The sequence below is a fragment of the Gymnodraco acuticeps genome, unplaced genomic scaffold (assembly GCF_902827175.1).
Source record: "Gymnodraco acuticeps unplaced genomic scaffold, fGymAcu1.1, whole genome shotgun sequence".
Lineage (NCBI taxonomy): Eukaryota > Metazoa > Chordata > Actinopteri > Perciformes > Bathydraconidae > Gymnodraco > Gymnodraco acuticeps.
The window spans coordinates 5,907,223-5,924,045 of record NW_022992250.1 but is presented as its reverse complement, the minus strand read 5'-3'; the positions used below and the strand labels follow the sequence as shown (position 1 = coordinate 5,924,045).

General features: G+C 40.8%; 1 protein-coding gene, 1 long non-coding RNA gene and 1 other non-coding gene across 3 annotated transcripts; 1 reads left to right on the top strand and 2 right to left on the bottom strand.

The window, feature by feature from the left end:
- Positions 1-2,433: 2,433 nt before the first annotated feature.
- Positions 2,434-5,464, bottom strand: cunh17orf97 (chromosome unknown C17orf97 homolog). The gene is made up of 2 exons (XM_034206533.1): positions 4,999-5,464; positions 2,434-3,872 (listed from the first exon to the last, which is right to left on the bottom strand). Exons 1-2 carry the CDS (start codon positions 5,123-5,125, stop codon positions 3,487-3,489), a joined length of 513 nt encoding a protein of 170 aa, XP_034062424.1. The 5' UTR covers positions 5,126-5,464; the 3' UTR covers positions 2,434-3,486.
- Positions 5,465-5,635: 171 nt separating this feature from the next.
- trnaw-cca lies at positions 5,636-5,707 on the bottom strand. The gene has a single exon. It is a non-coding gene; the product is annotated as a tRNA-Trp (tRNA).
- A 3,969-nt stretch (positions 5,708-9,676) lies between these two features.
- Positions 9,677-16,196, top strand: LOC117540193. The gene is made up of 2 exons (XR_004568127.1): positions 9,677-9,892; positions 15,583-16,196. It is a non-coding gene; the product is annotated as an uncharacterized LOC117540193 (long non-coding RNA).
- The last annotated feature ends 627 nt before the right edge of the window (positions 16,197-16,823 follow it).

Here is a 16,823-nt window from a genome sequence, read left to right as displayed (position 1 = left end):
GTCTCTGTCTCTCTGCTGGTTTATCACTGCCTTTACTTCAAACCTCCACATTTACTTTTACATTACCTTTCACTTCCTGTTTACAGCGTGCATCAGCTAACTGTCTACAGGGTTCAACCAACAGGTGCAGACAACAGGTCATATTGTGTACTTATGTTTCATGTAAAACATTTGAAACTTTAAGGTAACCCTAACATAATGCATTTACAGAGTTATATAAGTAACAATTATACTGTATGAGTAGCAACTCAAATGTTAATTCATTTACCAGCAAAATATTTAAGCCTTATTTAGCATCCAAACACATTTTAAATAAGTAATGTAGCATATTAAGAAACATATCTGCTTTGTTCTCTTAAGTAAACGACCTCTTCCTGCTGAATACCAGGAAGGCATCTCAATTCTCAAATTTCCCCTCCTCGAATCACCTCCCCGACTCCTATCCTCGTGTCTTAGTCCCGCCCACAGGAGATGCGAGCGGAGGAGTCGAGGAGGGGAACCGAGGAGAGAGGAGTGGAAGCAGCAGGCGTTTAGAGAAATGAGAACTCCTCTCCTCTGATGACGGGAGGCACAGCAGCCCTCTGTCTGATGGACAGATGTGTTCATGATGACTTATATATTTACTTTTAATTCATTCACAGTGTGGTATAATGAGACAATAACAGGCTACAGATGCGGACACACACACACACACACACACACACACACACACACACACACACACACACACACACATATTTATAAATATATACAATTTCAGAATCAAACAAGTGTGAAGCACTCTCATAATAACGTAACACAAGCAGAGACTGGATATATCTCCCTCCCCCCTCTCTCTGGTCGCTGAAATGGGAAATTGACATTACGGGCCAAAAGTTGTATTTACAAGTATTAAAAGTAAGCGACACCAAACCAACCGAGACCTGTCTGTCCGCCGCATCTACGCACTGTTATTATGTGAAGCACTAAATGGTTTTAGAAAAATATCGACTCTTTGTTTATAGATATCTACTAAACTAAAGCATACAAATAAAGAGAGTAAGGCCTGTTATACTGAGTGATATATATTATACACACTGCTCTGCTTTCTGCACGGACCTCACAGCTGTTCTCACTGTAAACATCGCGTGGCGATGAAAGCAGTTAATCAAATAATATCCAGGCGATGCACGCAGAGCTGTCATTGGCTGAGATAAGTCCGGCCGTGCGTCACGACTCTTTGAAACATCACTGTAGCCAGAAATACATCCGTGGAGGAGCCGTGGAGGAACCATCAGTGTATCCTCGATTATAGCTCCTCCAGAGAGCCTCCTCGATGCTCGATGCTCGGTCCTCGATGTGCATTTAGAGAAATGAGATGTCCTTCAACATGGCGCACTGAAATCCATTTCCGGGTCACTACCGGAGGACCAGGGAGTCGAGGAGTCGAGGAGGGGAAATTAGAGAATTGAGAAGCCTTCCAGGTTGCAGTCGAATAGTCAATTTAGCTTAGGAACCTTCCTAACAGAGTGAAATGACCCGGAAGTCCCTCAGTGGCAGCCATGATAAGAGCCGTTCGAATTCTCTAGATGATAGGAAAGGAGGTTTCAAACTTCCTTTATAACCTCCTTTAGTTTAGGAACCACTGGACCTTCCTTTACGAAAGAAAAGGAGAAAATGCTGCCCCACAATGCCTTGCGGCCGTAGCATTTGCCGTCACACAACAACCGATTATGACCGATAAATTATATCATGAAAGTTACGGTCCTTATTAAGCATTTTAAAACGTAGCCTATGTGGTAAGTTGCCAAAGTGCTTTTTTCTGAACGTTCATCAGTATTATAATCAAAAAGAGAAACATGAACGTTACTTTTTACTGAAATGATCAAATAAAGTCAACATCTCACAGTCTTTACTGAGCTGTGTGTAGTTTGTTCAACTTTTAAAAGATGTTTGAATGGTGATGTACACAGTGATAGATGTTAAGGAATAACGTTTATAATAAATACATTTGTATTTATTTTAAGATCTTTTCATAGTTCATACAATCATACGTATTGGGATCATTTGTATTAATGTGGACCGGAGGGAGAGGGTGACGAGCATAAGTTTCACTTTCCTTTTTTATTTCAATTCCAACTTTGGTCATGAAGAATATGTTTCTCTGTTGTCCACGTTCATAAAGCATAAAGCAACAGCATCAGAGCACGGTGCAGAGTCTCTAGATGAGTTTACAGTAGTCCCTCGTTCTTATTAAACATCCATGTTGTAGTCCGCTGTATAGAAAACTGTAGTTTCCCCACAGCAGCAGACACACATTCATGACGTCCGCTGGTGCATCATAAATACGTCGGATAGTGAAAGTGCAGTCGGATTCTCAAAGCACCGCAGTCTCTTCTCCTAAATCCTTTTGCATTCTCCTATCCACTATCCCTTAACTCCGTGACGTTTCACACAGAGGTCAAGGAATAGACGATAGGGATAGACGATACGAGCTGATTTTTGGACTATTCGACCGCAACCCCAGTCTTTGTCATCAATGCAAAGTAAACCCTGACGCCTCAGTGAACATAACAGGAATTTACTTTTCATTTGAACTATTTTGTCTTGTGTTTGATTTTGTTTATGCATAAAAAGAAATCTCAGGCACAACAGTATTGTCTCTTCTTGCATCACTTATCAGCGTTGGACCTTGTCATTTGCTCAGGGAAAACACGAATGTCCTGCCATTTTGCATCCAGCAGCGACATTTTTAACTTTAAGATTTACTTTTGTGTTTTTATGTTATTTGAAGTACCATCCTTGGATTGCTTTTTAATTTTAAATAATTGTTAAGAGAGAGTGGTTTATCCATGGCTGGATTAAACAGATTGGACATTAGATAATTAGATACCACAGTTTTTAGTAACACATATCTGACACATAGTTATAGAAGTAACAATTACATTTAACACCTCATCCTCTAGGTGAATTACGCAAAAGAAAACTGCTAACCTGTATTAAAGTTCTTACATTAGGGGTTGAACATTTCCTGTGACCCCCATCCAATTAAATCTACCTGTGGTAAACATTTGTGAGGGGCGCTCAGTGGTATTATCCTGAGTGGGTTTCAGCCCTGAAAGATCCACTTTTGGTCTTTTCAGGAAGTATTACATTATTTAGAAGCTAGAAGATAAATGGTACAAATCCTCTATTAAGTTTTAAACAGGGCCTGTCCTCGTCCACGGCAGTCGTGATACTGTTTGTTTTGTACCTGACAGAGAACACATGTCAGTCAGGTGCGTTATAGGGTATTACATTTGCCACATGCTTAATTTATCTATCTTAAACAGCACCAAAAGATCTTCATTCTTTTGCTCAATTTGCCTAAATCTGTTTTAAACCGTCAAAAATAAAGCCTGAGATAAAAGGCATGAGGCTCTCACTTGCTTCTTTATTTCAGTCAGTGCTCAAATTAAGAGAATACTCCTGTCGACCAAGTTCAGTCAAAGCCTGTTTTCGTCTGCTCTATTGAGGAAAAGTCTTTCTCAAGGCAGTTTGTTTTATCAGAGCGTCTCTGTGTGTGATGTAACGCTGCCGCCTGTTGGCCCTGTACAGCTGCAGCCTCTTCTCCTCGTCCTGGGGGTCTTCCAGCTCGCCCTCCCACCTCAGGCTCTCCTTGGCCTGGGCGCTGAGCTCTCCACTGACACTGATCTTTTCTGCCACTGTCAGCAGAGTCAGGGAGTCTTTAGGGTGTTTTTTGCTCTTCCTGCCGCTGCCAGGGAGCCGCTCTCCGTGCTTGTGGCTGGTTGTTTTAAGCATGGGCAGCTGGGCTCGCGGCTGACCCGGACTCTGTGGGGGGGGCTGGGACACAGGCGAGGTCTCAGGGGGCAACGATGCAGCATGAGGGGTCTCTGCAGGGAGGTAGAATAAACATGGAGGCTCATGCAGACTGCAGAACAAAGCTGAGGTTTTATATTACTAATGACTCCCTCTTGAGTTGGAGGGCTAATGGTTTACAGTAATGAGCTGTAACAGGCTACACTGGAGGCCTACTCTCTGTTGACCTAAGCAACCCTGTAGGGAATCCTCTACCATCACCACATGATCTGTATACTTATTACATTGTGAACAATTATAGTGACCTTAGTTTGAATTGGCAAAGCCATGATGACATACAGTAATAAGGTCAGTTCAAATGATCCAACTCTGGTTCAGTCCTAACTTTTGTGACTAAATGCACGCCGTGAGAAATATTTTAAAGCTTTTTATTTTGTGTATTATTAGGTTTTCAATTGTCTGCTTCTAGATGATCTTCTTATAAAGATAATTAGATCAGTACTTTAATTTAAAATGCTCTTATACAGTATCAGAGCCTCCAAAAGTCCAGGTGGTACTTGATATTCCCCGAGAGAGCCATGTTGTTTGGTATTTTAAACGTATTCAAAGATCATATTAATCATGAGTTGTACATTCATATCTGAATTGTAACACTGCCTAGGTTCCTACAGATATACATGACAACATGTCTCTGAAAGTATAGTTTAGGAATATGAAAAAGTGCCATGTATTCATCAATAAATGAACCAATCAGTTTGTAAAATGTAAGAAAACAATTCAAAATGGAAACCACAAGTTCAGTTTCAACAGTCAACATTTTTGATTATCAAATTGATGCAGATTTGGTTCAGAATCTCAAAATTGTACCCTCAATACATTTATAATATAAATCAGGCTTTTTTTAAATAAAGTTTTTTGGGGGGTGGCTGTGGGTTAATTAAACATCCTTTATAAAATGTGATACTTTGTTGCAGATTAAAACTGCTATTATATATTATTCTGAATCAGACCACTATGCATGACGAATATTTAGTTATTTCTTTAGCCTTCTCACTTCAAGCACATTTTGAGGTGCTAATCCTTTATAGTGTTGAATGCTTTTAAATGCAGGGTTGTTACTTTTGTCTTTATTTGTAGACATATGGACCTGAAAGCTTCCTACAACACTAAACAGTGTATTTACCATAGACTGGTATTTACCTGTGTTTCCTGGAGGAGTGGAGGAAGTGGTGACTTGTTTCCTCTTTTTCTTATTCCTCTTGGTCTTTTTTTTAGTGTCGCAGCTCCTGGACGGCTGCAGCAATTTACAGTGTTTGTCTTCTGGCATGATGTAGTCGGCACACAGTGCTAATAAATAGATCTATGTGAGTCTGGAGACTGTTCTGCAGAATTCTTCTTCGATAAACACTCTTTCCTTTAAGGCCATTACATTTAAAAGACTGCAAAAAAACTGAGCTGACGCTGAGCCCTACTCTTCGTTTAATCACAAGAAACAGGGGTAGTCCCGAGAAAACGCTGCTTTATCTCCTGTGGTTTAAAAACACTTTTGTCTGTTGCAAAAAAAAGGCAGAAGAAAGTGTAAAAAAAATGGCTGGTACATTGCTAACTATCTTTGATGTTTCGTAGTGTTTGTTCCGGAACACGCAGCATTTCCACAATCACACTTCACCACCGTGTTGCCCAGTGACACGTATCCGTGGCAACAGGACACACCTTCTCAGAGAGGATTAAAAGAGTCCGGGTAATTCTCGCTTTTATTATTATAAAGTCGTCATGAAAACGTTTACATGTCCTATTCAGTTATGTTCAGTGAGTGACAAGAGGAAAACTAAAGAATTGACCCCGACGTGATTTGAACACGCAACCTTCTGATCTGGAGTCAGACGCGCTACCGTTGCGCCACGAAGTCACACACACTGGTCCAGGATACCGCACTCTAATCGTCTGGTGCATTACTCATGATACTGTGTAACTTTGTTAGCATTTATGTGTCTATGTAAGACTTTAAGTAGTCTTCAAATAGGAGTATTCCCCCCTCAAGCACTGCACAACAATGGATCTTTAGATGAAAACCAGTGCAGTGTGAGACGTGTTGGTCTAAACTATTTTAAGCACTTGGATAAATATACTGAATGAGTTCTTTGAGTTAGCAGGACAGAAGTAGCTGGCCTTGAGCGGAAGCCACAATATTAAAGAACAAGGAGGAGATACTTTTTAGACCAGATGCAAGAGATGAATACTTTCAGATGATGTAACATTACATTTCATGGTTGTCATGAAATATATGTATATGAATCTGCAAAGGTCTCAATTGAGACCATCATTTCCCTTTCTTAACATTATTGTTGTGTCTCGCTCACCAACACCAAATACACAAATGAGTGCAATTATCCCCCCCTGCATCTAAACATACAATAACTAATGATTTGGCCACTTGGATGCAGCAAAAACAAGCTTTTATATCAAGAGTTTCCAATTAACACATCCAGCAGATGTCAGGAGCAATATTATAATTTATTTGTCATAGTCTTTCTAGTAACCTAATTTATCTAAATCAAATACTCACTTTCCTTTTGCTTTATTTTGGCTCACCAACTCCCAATGAAAATATCTATCCCTTTAGCTGCTAAATGCTCCACTATGATGACCAGCCAGCTGCTCACTAGAGTTTGATTTAGCTGCTCAGCAGGTAGTCTAGAGCTGTATTAGAAAAGTTTTGGGAAAACCAAAACAGATTGAAGCTCACCATAAGTCTCCTGCTGAAGACAACTGTAGTCATTCAGTCTAATATTTAATATTCCATCCGTCACATACTTATGTAAATATAATACCTTGCTTTATATCTTGTTATTGTTCATTTGTAAATTCAACATGTATATTTTCTACTTTCTTGTTTATTTCTTGTCTTTTAATTTGTATTGTACAATGCCATGTCTTTTTATGCTGCTGCAACACAAACATTTCCCAAATTGGGATCAATAAAGTTCTATCTTATCTCTTATCTTGTCTTATTAAAGTACATTTGAAGGCAAATACACCACCATAGACGGTGTTGCTAAATCTTTTACTGATGGACTGTTTAACCTCGTTAAAGTTTTATAAATTACTATAATAATTGTATTGTAGTCTCAAAAGGGAAAACAACACTATTGTTTGTCTAAGTGAAAGAAAAGTGTGTATCTAATGATCAAAGCACTTATAACTGTTTGTGTGACCATTTCCTTTTGAATCGCTGCATGGGGATTTCATATGTGCCTCTGACAACATCCACAGCACGCAGTCTGGTATTTCACAGGGAGTTTCCATCCTATTCCTGTCCTATAGAAGCTAGTCCCCCACTGCTTCCTCAGTACTCAGTCACATGCATGTTCACACAGAAACAACATGCTAGATGTATTACGTTGAAGAATGTGACCCTTGTACACACAAACCCTTTCTGCGCACAAAATAATGTTTCTAATGATATGAGGACTATACTTGACTGCTATGTTCTGTCTCCAATTAAAACAAACAACCACCAGTGCCACGAATAGTCTGAATCTCTGACCTCAAGCAAGTCTGTCCTGCTTCTGCATTTCCTACCCACATATCTGAGCTGTTCCAGTAAGACCCACAGGAGGAAGAAAGAAGATAAATCATGGTGCTGAGTCAGGGAGGACACGTCATATTTATCGGTGCATTGGTGCCAAAGTTCACAGTGAGATGCAGACACATCACATGTGGGTTTTTAAAGACCCTCTTAAAAGGGACAGAGCTTGCTGTCAGGATGTAAAAAAGCTATAGGAAATGCATGTTTGTACAGGCACATGTATATTTCTCTGGCCAACAAAAAGGACATCTACTTACATTTTGTACACAACCTTTGATCCACAGTTTGTATGTGTTGTGGCCTTTTGCATGCCACAGATGTTGGGGGGGGGGGGGGGGAGATGTGACTCACACGCACCTCATCATCATTATACAAACAGGTCTTAAGCTGCAGAAAGTGCATTGGCACCTGCTTAAACAGTTCTCAACAACAGCTTTTATAAACACGCAAGTTTGCGTGTGAATTAGCAATTAAAGCCTTCTCAATCTCAATCGAATTAGGGTGAATGTTTTACAGAAGGGAGATTAACCTTACTGGTATTTCTCAGGCACTCTAGATATGCATAGCAGTTGTGACATAACGTTTTCAAAGTGCACTTAGATCATATTACATGTTGAAGCAGGTTATTGTGCAACTAATGTAGTAGCTTATTCTATTGCTGAATAAGTTCCATGAATCCAGCCCAAACCTGGGGGGTCCTATTTTGTATTTGAATGTTCTCCAACTGTCATCATGATACTGGAACCATAACAGAACAGAACAAAACAAGGATGACTATGTTTCACTCCTGCCACCTAAAAAGGGCAAACATTTGTACTTTTGAAGTTACATAACAAAGGCATAGGGTATACAGCCAGTGCCCCTAATTAGAAACAAAGATTTAAACCATGTACTCCCTAACCAGCTATATTTGGCTGCTTGTCAGCAGCCATTATCAAGTATGTATACCACAGACAATGTCAAAACATATTAAATGGTACTTTTTTACAGGAAATAAGATCAGCATACCAAACAACACTGAGTGTCATTGTGAGTTGTCTTTCCTTCATTTTCAATACCGATCCAACATCAAATGAGTGTTATAATGAGAATCACTGATTCATAATGTCTTCCACCTCCACACAGGCCTAAAAAGGGAAGTCGTGGCTGAATCAGAAATAAAGGTTACCAGCAGTGGAGTGAAAACTGAGTTGTTGCCATTTTCACAGAAACAACGGTCTGTCTGGTGGTTTTTCCGCATAACATATTCAGAATCTAATGAATTTAGTGTAAAGTAACTACACAAAGGTGTTATAAAACAGACTGAGGAAGGAGAATGAGCCAGTGGGTTTGGTCTTGTGAGGATTTGCTGTGTGTGCCATGAATGTATAATAAGAACGGTGTGTGCTCAGTGTGTCCGGTGACAGTAAGGAAGCAGCTTCTCAAAGTGCAGCAACCTTAAAGCTGCAGGAGCACAGGTTCACAGGAGAGAGGCAGACATTAGAAAGGAAACTGACCCCACCGTCCTCATTGTGAGAGTGTCTGAGAGAGAGGGTAACACGTTAATCTTGACTTGCTGATGTCTGTGGAGGCCACGTAGATAATTTCTGCTGCCAGGTTTAACTGAAACCGTTACAGCTTCTCTGACAAAAAACTCATCCTGAATCTTTTTTACTTTGACATAACATGATTTAATTATTTCCAACACGGCTAGATGTATCTACTTTGAGGACCAATGCACCCATAAACGGCAGAAATGAATAAAACACATACATTTATTAAGCATTTAGCACACCACCAATGAAAGCCTTAAAACTAGTTTTGACATGTTTTTCTGCCACTAGGAAACATTTAACTGCTATTTATTTTTATACAGACGTATGACCAGCTGCAACTGTACATTCAATTCGATTACGTATGTGTAATTAGTGTATTGTAGTATTACAGGTCTACCTGCATTTAAATGACAATACAACTCGCTTTATGTGCGTGATGTATTACTAACAGGTCAATCTGCTGCTTCATGGGCGTGTACACGTCAGATTCGTGCACATTCTGACGTCCGTTTCTCCTGGCTGCTACGTCATTACGCTGCCAGCTGATCAGAGCTGGGAAGCCGGGTGTGTGTGAGAGAGAGAGAGAGAGAGAGAGAGAGAGAGAGAGAGAGAGAGAGAGAGAGAGAGAGAGAGAGAGCTAGAGAGAGAGAGAGAGAGGAGAGAGAGCGAGAGAGAGAGAGAGAGAGAGAGAGAGAGAGAGGTTGTTGTAAAAGGGGCTGAAGTCCTGCGCCTCGTCCTCCACTGCGCTGCATGGAAAAGTAGGCTCAACACCAGCAGATATATAAACGCTGCCAACCCGTTTTATATCGTGGAGGTAAAACAGGCAGAGAGACAGCGACACACCCTCCTGGAGCTCCGGGACTCCGCCGGAGCAGAGGGCGAGACCGGCTGAACTCCACCCGACCGTGCGGAGGGTTTGTCCAGGCAGCAGAGCCAGGGCCGGTGGTCAAGGTGGGGCGTGTTTCTGACTGTGAGTCTGTCCGTGTTTCTGCTACCTAAATGCTTCTTCCTGTCAGTCAGATTTAGCGTGTGGCGACTTCATGACCCACTTTGCGTTTAAAAGAGAACTGGGAAACCATTCCTTAACCTTTTTAAAGTAAGATTCAGCTCTCTAGGTCTGATTTCTGATTCCCAGCGGCAGCTTTCTGCACACATTTTCCGTCGTAGGATCGTCGAGGATATAGGTTTGATGTTATAGGAGTTCTGGCTGAAGGCCTGTATGTGTGTCATGTGGATCATATCGTCCAGGCCCACTGACACAGAGAATTGGCACCCTAAAAATGTGAACACAACCTCCAAGCTCCTGCACAGTAGCTTAATCCACTTTTTTAGGTCTCATTAAAGTGTTGCATATATTAAATCTGCATCAGCAGAAAAAAAGAAGTCAGAATGATGTCAAAATTAACTAAAGATTGAACAGAAAAGCCAACTAAAGTACATAGACATCATGTTATCAGTGCTAAGGGTTTACAAATGTGACTTTATATGATGTTTAAGCCTAATATGTGTCAACTTGTACTCAAGCCTCAAGAGTATTCATTTTGTCATTTGTAAGCATTTAACTGTCAAATGTAGGATGTATAGGCTATAACAGGCTGGGATGTCTGCATTTATGTCATCTAAACGTGTCAAAAGAAAGCCAATTCAAATGTGCAGGCCAAGGAAAAAGCCTAAGTATAGGATAGTTAAAAATCTGGAAGATAACTACTGCCGAGTCATTTCTCGGAAATGCACCAGCAGTCATCTGGAAGATCTGTCTTCAAGTGAAAGACATAAAGTGTATTTCTGTAGATTTTAAGGATCAGTAAAACACTTTAAAGCTGATGACGTAACATGACAAACTATTTAGGCCTCCAACTCTCACCTACATTTATATACTATTCTTTATGGTGGTTTACACTTCTATAAAACGTTTTAAAAGCAAAGTGCATTAGTGTATGAGCAGTCTTTTTATGGGAGGGGGAAGCTTACTGTAGTGTAGCCTACATCGATGGAGCCTGTCTTACATAATTGTGCAGCCATAGTTCAGTGTGCCGGTAGGAATGCGCAATAGGCTGTGTCACGAGCTGCATTTGTGCCATTGCAACCCGGAGTGTGACATAAGCCACCCTGTCAATGAGGATCACATTCACAAGGTGATTACAGGGTGTCAGTTAAACAGCAACTCATGGAGCAACATGGGTTGTTCGCAGGGAAAAAGCAACCGTCTCTTTTTTTTTTGCCTACATTTGCAGAAGTGAAGCCATCTTGCTCAACTTGGGCTACACCCTTCATTCCTATCGTGTGCCTTGTCAATGGAGGATGGGGCAAGAAGGGATGTGTTTATGTAGGTTCATTTAGAAGAAAAAGCAATCCAGTTCTTTCAAACAAAATGGCACAGACTGCCTGAGGACAGGCTTACAGGCCTCATACCGCACATAGCCATCTCCCAGGGCATCATGAATTCCGAATGGCATTCAGTTTTTCCTCTAAGCAAGTAAAGCAACCCGCACCCTTTATTTGTACTGATCTCAGGGTTAAAGTCAGATAGCCTTTAAAGTCCTGCAAACAGCCAGCAGCAGAGCACAAGAAGAGGCTCTGCACTATGACCAGTGTGTTGCCAAAGCCACCGCCCTTTCCCTGTCTTTGTCCCAATTCCCAGCCCCAAAATGATCAGTCTATACTGCAGTGAACTCTCGCCAACCGGGCCACACCCACAGCAGAGGAATGCACCTGGAGTGATATATGTAATAAAACATTTCTTTATGCAACTCTTTTTATTTCATTTTAAAGGTCTATACATATTTTCTCGTGCAGATTTATCGTTGACGGTCAGCCCACGATGGCTTATATCATCACCCAACGTAGGACTCTCGCACAGTATGATCACGACCCCAATATGAATAGGTCAAATGAATGGGCTTGCATTATGGAAGGACGGCTGACCCACTCTTTACCATACCGCCATTCTTCTTACTTTGAAAGAAGGCTTCTTCCTGTTAGCGTTTTATTATTTATCTTTTTCCATATTAGTCATGCTCTCTAATCTTAATAAATCCTCATTTTAACAGTAGTTCCTCCTGGAAAATGGTTCCCTCACAGCCTCCTATTTACACACAACCTCCAGTGTGTCTTCCCCCTGTCCTCCCAGTTGTGGCAGGGAATGCAAGTCCCAGATAAGCTCAGTCTTTTGTGTATTAGACTGTTATCTCTTTTACACCGTTGCACCGTGTATGAAAGCCTGTCTCAAGGCCTTACACACTGGCCGTCATGTGGCTCAGTCTGACTCCCTCGCTCGGATAAAGCCAAAGAGAGAAGGAGTGGGAGAGTAGGAGAAAAAGGCGGAGGTGAGGGTGAACCTGACGGTGAAGCCACGTCTGCCTCGTCCGGTGCAGACCAGATGTAGATCGAGAGAGGGATGGAAAAGGAGGAGTGTGCGAGGCCACAGCAGCCGGATGGAATTTCTAACATACGCAGCTGGAATGTGAGGAATGCAGGACAGTCTGATCCGAGAGAGAGAAGAGGGTGGAGAGGAAAGACAAGTCAGGAGAGACACAAAAAGAAGAGAAATGAGAAAAAGTGGCACAGCTAAAGAGTCAGGGGTCAACACTGCACGTCTTTGTGAGTGTAAAGATACAGAGTCACTGTTTGTGGAAGGAGTGGCACGCTATGGAACAAATAACTTTATTCAGTTAGAGGTTGTGGCAGCCATAGTTGAGTTATGTGTGTGTGGCCCGAGGACTTGTACTGAACGTCCTCCTCCCTGACTTCATTCAGACCAACCCTGCTGAGGAGCGTGTGTGCAGCCTGTGTGGGGGAGGAGGGTGGTGAGTCCCTTTTTGTATGATACTGACGAATGATAGCCTTATTCTGCAATGTAAGCTGAAAATCATTTGTTTAATCAGTTAATTGTATATGTCATGACCATGGCCTGACAAATTGTTGTCCAATAATTTGGCTTATGACCAAATAACAACCAAACTTTTACTAACCTTTTACCTCAGCTCTATTTTGTGTTTAGTGGGATCTAGCATGCTAACATTCTCATTCTTTACTTTAGCATTTAGCTTATAGCTGTGTCTAAGACAGCCCCACAGAGATGCCAGCATGACTCTCGAGTGAATTCAGAAAATGAATTGTGTCCTTTTGTGGCGGATAAACACAAATACACAACAACAAAAAAACGAACTATCAAAGCAACCACAAAGAGTGAAATATTCTCATGTGCTGCCACCAACAGCATCTTGGTGCTCCTATGCTATTCAGACATATTAAGTAATATTCAGAGAGTTGGTGCATAATTGGCCCTTTTCTATGCAAATGAGCCTCATTGCAAAACAGTACAAGCACAAAGATCAGGGCTTATAGCCATGTATCTATCTTTTGTGAATTGGACCTTGAGACAGGGAGATAGCAGGTGCAAACCATGCGCCATCCATTTTCATTTCATTTCAAACCTTTATTTATCCAGATGTATCCCATTGAGATCATTGATCTCTTTTTCAAGGGAGACCTGCTCAAGTAGGTTCCACATGAAACATAAACATGGTGCTCTCAGCAGGCGAAATCCATTTGTAAATGTACCTTTTTAAAACTCATGACTGGACTCTTTTAGAGGCACAGAAAGACATGTAATACTCTTTATATTATGCATTTAAATATTTGTAAACAATTTTATAATTCAAGGTAATTAATTGATATGTAGGCCTATACATTTGATTGATTATACATGTGCACTGCGACAGAAATTTGAGGCTGTGCTCACTGGGCGACCAACTATCAGAAAGCGGCTCAAAGTGCATGCCAACAGCCAAGTTTAAGTGCCAGTTTAAGTATGATTTAATCTTACATAAAAACCTAACTTATGAAAAAAGGTGTGTTACATCAGTAAAGCAGCAAACATGCCACAGAGGCCCTGAAGAAGTGGAGCCTTTACAAGTTAATAGGCTGGTTTAAAAAAGACCCTATAAGAGTTAAAAGCACATTCTGCTAACAAGACGCCTGAAAGAAGATATAGGAAGGAACATAACCGCAACCTTCTCTGAGACAAATGGGCGCCATTTTGTAGTCCAGTAATCAGTTACCGGTACTTGAGCCATAATTAGAACAGCTGATTTGAAAAAGATGTCTAAGATCTTTGATGGGGAAACAAATCTGCCACAGCATTTGCAGATTTCTTAAAGTGGTTTTAAGACATAAAAGAGTGGTAAACTTTCTTAAGTGTTCATAAGTCACAAGTTACGACAGGCCTCTGCTTGCTGACTCACACTGACATTTGTCACGTAGATACATTTCCCAGAAGGGGAAGGAAGATCTTATTAGTGTTTTCCCATGTAACTATGCAGAAGCCATATTGATCAGTTATGTCTGAAGAAAGATGACTCCCTGGCCCTCTTTGGATGTTTCTAACGTTTAAATCTAAACAAAAAGCGAGATAAAAGGAATTTGTCCCTGCAGCGAGGTCTGTAAAATGTTCATAAGTCTGGTTGATTTCCCCCCCCCTGCTGTGCACAGTCTAAAGGCCGCGGGCCACTGAAATACCTGAGATTATAGATTATTCTGGTTCTCCTTACTGCAGGAATGTACAGCATATGTTACTCATCGTCAACCAAAAAAGTGGAGCAACTCCTCAAGACCCCCACAATATATTCTCTGAAGAAAAGCACAGTCTGCTTTAGCTTATTGGGATTTTTCCTATATGTTGCTATAGACGCTGACTTTGTAAAACTACATACGCAACAGCCTGTATCAGTGGGCCATAGGCTTCATTACTGTTGTGATTCAGCGAAAACAATATGATCGAAGACAGTTAGATAAACACTCAAAGGGTATGAAAAGGACACATTTGCAATAGCTGTGAAACATTCATGCATTCACACGCGTCCTAAAAGCTCTACCTCCATGCCAAGCTGCTGGTCACGACTAAAAAAAAAAGACAAAAAACAACGAATATTAAGTTTACAGTCTGCGAGGCTGTAATAGACAGTGGTGCTTTAAGCTAAATGCTAGTAAACATAAAGTGGCTTTAATTTTGAAACTATTAATCTTGCATATATTTAATTGTATCTTTGTGATCAGGTCCATTTTAATTTCAGAAGGATTCACGGCCTAAAACAGAACTGCAGAACACATCACAAACTTCAGATTAAACCGTTTTTAAAGTAAACATACTGTACTTAGTCTACCTTTTCACATGTGAGCTTGCAATTAAGTAAAACGACACTACAAAGTGTGGCAACATGTAGAGAACAAAGATTAGGTGTAGCTTCAGACACCCGAACATTAACTTAAATTAAAGCGACAAATGGATCTCTGCTTTCATGTAGAGGCTGTGTACTCCTCTTCATCACCTCTCTTATTTTGTGTAACCACGGAAACTGAAAAAAGAGGCCAGCCTGTGCTTTTGAGCATCATAACGAAGAATATTTAAGAATTGATTGTGGCATCGCTCGTTTGCAGAGCCAAGCAGCTGATGCGTGTATCCCTCCTGGTAATCTGAAGCATGATATCATGTGCATCTTCCTCGTCCTTCGTTCATCTCCGCTCATTTCACCCACTTACTCACAGCTGATCGCACACGGCTCCACTGTACGAGTGCGACTGGCTGCAGGCCACCGCATACCCACGCTACTGGAGCAGTTCAGAGGAGAAGCTAACATGTTCTCTTCTTTTTCTCTGCAGGAATATGTGCACCTCAAACAGACGAGGGAAGGAGAAGGAGTCGCTATCTGTGCCTTTTTTGTTTTTAAATCGAGGCTGTCCTTCAACCCAACAACTCTCACGCTCTCTGGCTGACTCCCAGCTCCCAGCTCCCCCTCACCCCTGGCCCCTAATGGCTGACACACAGCAGTTCTTCACTGGCAAGCTTTATGTTCCTGTACACATGCTAAAGCTGCCAGCTGAAGAACTGCTCTGGTCTGCCCTGCCCCGGATGAATCAAGAAGAGGAAGCGGACGGGGGTTGCTGGGAAGAGGACAGAGGAAGGCGGTGTTTCTGTTTCACACGCTCAGCAGGCAGACTGGACGTAATAACTATAGAGATTTTATCCAACATGTTTATAATCCTGTGTTTATCACATATGTTTTATTTAAATTTACGTAATATAGAATGTTTATTTTCCATATTTTTCCTAACCAACAGTGTTTATAGTCTGTTATATTTTTACATTTAATTCTGTATTGTCTGTATTTTACATAAGACAATACAGAATTATTCACTTTTAGTCTTTTTTTTCAAAAACCTGCCCATATTGTGTATGATGTACGTGTTTTTAAATAAAGGAATATTTTCTCAGACTTAAGTTTGATTGTTGTCTACTACTGCACACTATGAACAACGCATACCAGCACTCAAGGCTCTCCTGTCATGAATAACCCACACCCACTCAAATGGAACCAATTAATGTGTCACACTATTCCTTAGAACTTGCAGTCCCTGGTGATCCCATTAAAGCAGAGCAAGAAAAGTCAAGAGTAAATTGAATTGCTCTTTAAATGTAAAAACCGTTGTCAGATTTTCTATAACTTCTGAAAGTGGTGTTGATCCTCACTTTACACATTAGTTTCTCATGTCAACAAGCTGAGATTTAGGACTTAATGAATTCATTTAGATTGTTTTTACATATTAAATGTGAGATCAGAGAGAATAATTATTATATAACGGCTGTCCTCCATCACCCTTTGCTTCAAGGGATTCCTTCTTAAACTACAATCTTTGACGGACAGGAGGTAAGGAGAGTACTTTAAAAAATAATATTCAGAACTGCAAAGATTCTATTAAATCTAGTAAATGTATTTCACATCAGCACCAGGTTAATATAGTAAACTAAATTGGTTTAATTAAAATATTGTTTTTGTTTAAATTCTCTGTCCTGTCTACTAAACACCATCCTTTATGTTAAATGTAGTGCTTGTAATTTTCAA

Bases quoted from the DNA above. Each gene is read 5' to 3' on its own strand.
- cunh17orf97 (XM_034206533.1), bottom strand. From the start codon at position 5,125: ATGCCAGAAGACAAACACTGTAAATTGCTGCAGCCGTCCAGGAGCTGC. The intron at 3,873-4,998 runs GTAAATACCAGT...ACCTCCCTGCAG, and splicing joins CACTCCTCCAGGAAACACAG to AGACCCCTCATGCTGCATCG.